Here is a 3,840-nt window from a genome sequence, read left to right as displayed (position 1 = left end):
GGAGAACGGGAGGGAGAGAGAACGAGAGGGAGGGAGAGAGAACGAGAGGGAGAGAGAGAGAACGAGAGGGAGGGAGAGAGAGAGAACGAGAGGGAGAGAGAGAGTATGAGAGTGAGAGAGAGAGAACGAGAGGGAGGCATAGAGAGAGAGAACGAGAGGGAGAGAGAGAGAGAACGAGAGGGAGAGAGAGCGAGAGGGAGAGAGAACGAGAGGGAGGGAGAGAGAGAGAGAGAGAGACACAGAGATCGAGTGAGAGAGAGCGCGAGGAGAGAGAGCGCGAGGAGAGAGAGCGCGAGGAGAGAGAGCGCGAGGAGAGAGAGCGCGAGGAGAGAGAGCGCGAGGAGAGAGCGAGCGAGGAGAGAGGAGAGAGAGAGAGAGAGAGACCCCCTATAACCTCCCCATATGCTTTGGCAATGCTAAAATGTATTTGGTCGTGCTAATAAAGCTTATTTGAATTTAATTGAATTTGAATTGAATTGAACGAGAGGGAGAGAGAGAACGAGAGGGAGAGAGAGAGAACAAGAGGGAGAGAGAGAGAGAACGGGAGGGAGAGAGAAAGAACGAGAGGGAGAGAGAGAGAACGAGAGGGAGAGAGAGAGAACGAGAGGGAGAGAGAATGAGAGAGAGAACGAGAGAGAGGGAGAGAGCGAAAGCAAGACATCGAGAGAGAGAGAGAGAGAGAGCGCAAGTCAGAGGGCAAGACAGAGGCAGAGAGAGTCCCCAGGAATACCCCGACTGACACAGAGCTTCCTCTATAAGTTGGTTTCCAATTTTGGGCTTTGCCAACTCTCTACCAACACAAAGGAAGGGCAATCTGCTTGTTTTCAGGCTCTCTATGGGCCAACGAGTCTTTGTTCATGTCAAAACTGCCTCTCTCCCTATACAAGTCAATGAAAAAGCCAATGCAGCTTGAGGCAGGTTGATTCAGGGTTAGAAGGGAGGTCAGAAGCAGGTCAACTGCACCTGTCCATGAACTCTGAATGATCTCCAAAGCGCCTCCAATCTAAGCAACACAAGCCCAAAGCCTGTGGACACTAATTAAACCTCAATTTAGCTGTGCATGTAATCTGAGCTTCAGTTTTCAACCGTATAAACCATTAAAAAAATGATTTTCCCCAGTAGAGTAGGGGAAGGCTACAACCCATGTCAGCCTTATATTGATGTATGTGCTCTTGCTGCACATTTTCCCCTATCTTCCCAGTGAAACTGTTGTTAGTGGGACAGGAAGTGATAAAAAAAAACATAGAGGTGCAGGGGTCTGCAGTGGTAGAGGTGCAGGGGTCTGTAGTGGTAGAGGTGCAGGGGTCTGCAGTGGTAGAGGTGCAGGGGTCTGTAGTGGTAGAGGTGCAGGGGTCTCTAGTGGTAGAGGTGCAGGGGTCTGCAGTGGTAGAGGTGCAGGGGTCTGTAGTGGTAGAGGTGCAGGGGTCTCTAGTGGTAGAGGTGCAGGGGTCTGTAGTGGCGGAGGTGCAGGGGTCTGTAGTGGCGGAGGTGCAGGGGTCTCTAGTGGTAGAGGCGCAGGGGTCTCTAGTGGTAGAGGTTCAGGGGTCTCTAGTGGTAGAGGTGCAGGGGTCTGTAGTGGCGGAGGTGCAGGGGTCTGTAGTGGCGGAGGTGCAGGGGTCTGTAGTGGTAGAGGTGCAGGGGTCTGTACTCTTGGAAGGACGGGGACCTGTAGGTACCACTGAGCAATGAATACTCACCAGTGTAAGTGACTGATTAGTGCTTTTAATGTGGCTCTGTTGACAGACGGAAGGTTCTCCAGCAGCTTCCGGTAGTGTTGTATCCTCTCATCCTCGTCCCCAATCCCTGGAGGAGAAGATGGGACACTCAGACATCGTATTCTCTGCTACATTGTTAATAATCATCAATATCATCTTTTGGCTGGTTTCCAAGTAAGAGCTAAAATACATAAAAGGGAACCTGTTCAACTACATTTCTGATTCTGCTCAGCCACTCTTGTGATCCGGGGACCAATGGCAGACAGCAGTCAGTTCCGCAACCCCTCATTGATCACCAAGATGTATTGGAGCCAACCCAATACTGACCCCTACGGACTAAGACTGGGATACCATTAAAGTTCATGTGCGTGTAAAGGCGCCCCAATACTTTTAGCAATATAGTGTATCATTGAACCCCCTAGGACAAGGAGCAGCCATGACTTGTAAATCGGTTCCTGGCACTCAGTGGGCCACAGGGAACCTGCCGGAACAGAAATGTGGAGGGGCCGTTGCTGAGGGGACCCCTTTACAAGACATCTGCGCCGTGCCTCAACTTCTCTGGTGGCACACAAGCCCCCCTCTTATGGCCACCCTATGTCTGGGCACAAGGGGGACCCCAATACAAGGTCTGCATTCAATAATTATAATGGGTGATATTTTCCGATACATCCTAGAAAGCCACCTTGGCCACTCCCATCAGTGCGACATAGGGAAAGGTGGAGTCTACGGTGAGACTTGGGGAACAAAAAGGCGAGATGATTGGTAAAGTTCCGGTGGAACAAATTGATTTTGAGAAAGCGAAAGTAAACTCGGCCGTGGCGCCTCTCACCTGTCACATGCAACCACTGCATGCAATGCTCGGCGAATATCCCCTCCCCTATCTCCCTGAAGAATCTTTTGAGGGTGTCAGAAACATTGTCCACAGGCTCCTCCTCCTTGAAGACCACACTTCGGGCATCCTTCTTCAGAGCTTCCAGGAGACTAGTGATCTTTGACTTCTGTCCACTCTTCCTGTAGATCCCTTCAGATTCCACCCCTGCCAGAAAAAAATAAACCTTCGTTCAGTTCTGCTCAGTGCAAAAGTACAACTGCTGATTTTCGGGCTCATTGTGTGTTCAACCGCCCAGGAGGATCACACTGCTGAATTCTGATATTGTGATCTTCTTTACCCTCCCACGAGGACCACACTGCTGAATTCTGATATTGTGATCTTCTTTACCCTCCCACGAGGACCACACTGCTGAATTCTGATATTGTGATCCTCTTTACCCTCCCATGAGGACCACACTGCTGTATTCTGATATTGTGATCCTCTTTACCCTCCCATGAGGACCACACTGCTGTATTCTGATATTGTGATCCTCTTTACCCTCCCATGAGGACCACACTGCTGTATTCTGATATTGTGATCCTCTTTACCCTCCCATGAGGACCACACTGCTGTATTCTGATATTGTGATCCTCTTTACCCTCCCACGAGGACCACACTGCTGTATTCTGATATTGTGATCCTCTTTACCCTCCCATGAGGACCACACTGCTGTATTCTGATATTGTGATCTTCTTTACCCTCCCATGAGGACCACACTGCTGTATTCTGATATTGTGATCCTCTTTACCCTCCCACGAGGACCACACTGCTGTATTCTGATATTGTGATCTTCTTTACCCTCCCACGAGGACCACACTGCTGTATTCTGATATTGCCATCTCTCTTTACAGCAGTGTGATCCTCCTGGGAGGGTATTCTGATTTTGCCCTCTCTCTTTACCTGCCCAGGAGGATCACACTGCTGTATTATGATTGTGTTTTAACCTTTTCCTGCCCATGAGGATCACGCTGCTCTACTCTGATTCTGTGATCCTGTTTGCCCACCCATGAGGACCACACTGCTGTATTCTGATATTGTGATCTTCTTTACCCTCCCATGAGGACCACACTGCTGTATTCTGATATTGTGATCCTCTTTACCCTCCCATGAGGACCACACTGCTGTATTCTGATATTGTGATCCTCTTTACCCTCCCACGAGGACCACACTGCTGTATTCTGATATTGTGATCCTCTTTACCCTCCCATGAGGACCACACTGCTGTATTCTGATATAGTGATCCCCTCTATCCTC

The 3,840-nt window shown here is 49.7% G+C and overlaps 1 protein-coding gene across 1 annotated transcript in view; it reads right to left on the bottom strand.

The window, feature by feature from the left end:
* ARAP1 (ArfGAP with RhoGAP domain, ankyrin repeat and PH domain 1) overlaps window positions 1–3,840 on the bottom strand; it is a gene marked incomplete at its 5' end in the record, with an annotated part of 27,487 nt that overhangs the window by 5,795 nt on the left and 17,852 nt on the right. Inside the window, 2 exons of the mRNA XM_018574279.1 lie at window positions 1,698–1,803; window positions 2,545–2,751. Of these exons, the coding sequence (XP_018429781.1) occupies window positions 1,698–1,803; window positions 2,545–2,751 (313 nt within the window). The remainder of the gene's footprint in view (window positions 1–1,697; window positions 1,804–2,544; window positions 2,752–3,840) is intronic.

This window comes from Nanorana parkeri, unplaced genomic scaffold (genome assembly GCF_000935625.1).
Source record: "Nanorana parkeri isolate BGI_ZX_2015 unplaced genomic scaffold, ASM93562v1 scaffold2856, whole genome shotgun sequence".
NCBI lineage: Eukaryota > Metazoa > Chordata > Amphibia > Anura > Dicroglossidae > Nanorana > Nanorana parkeri.
The sequence above is the reverse complement of the archived record's forward strand: the minus strand, read 5'-3'. Positions and strand labels throughout refer to the sequence as shown.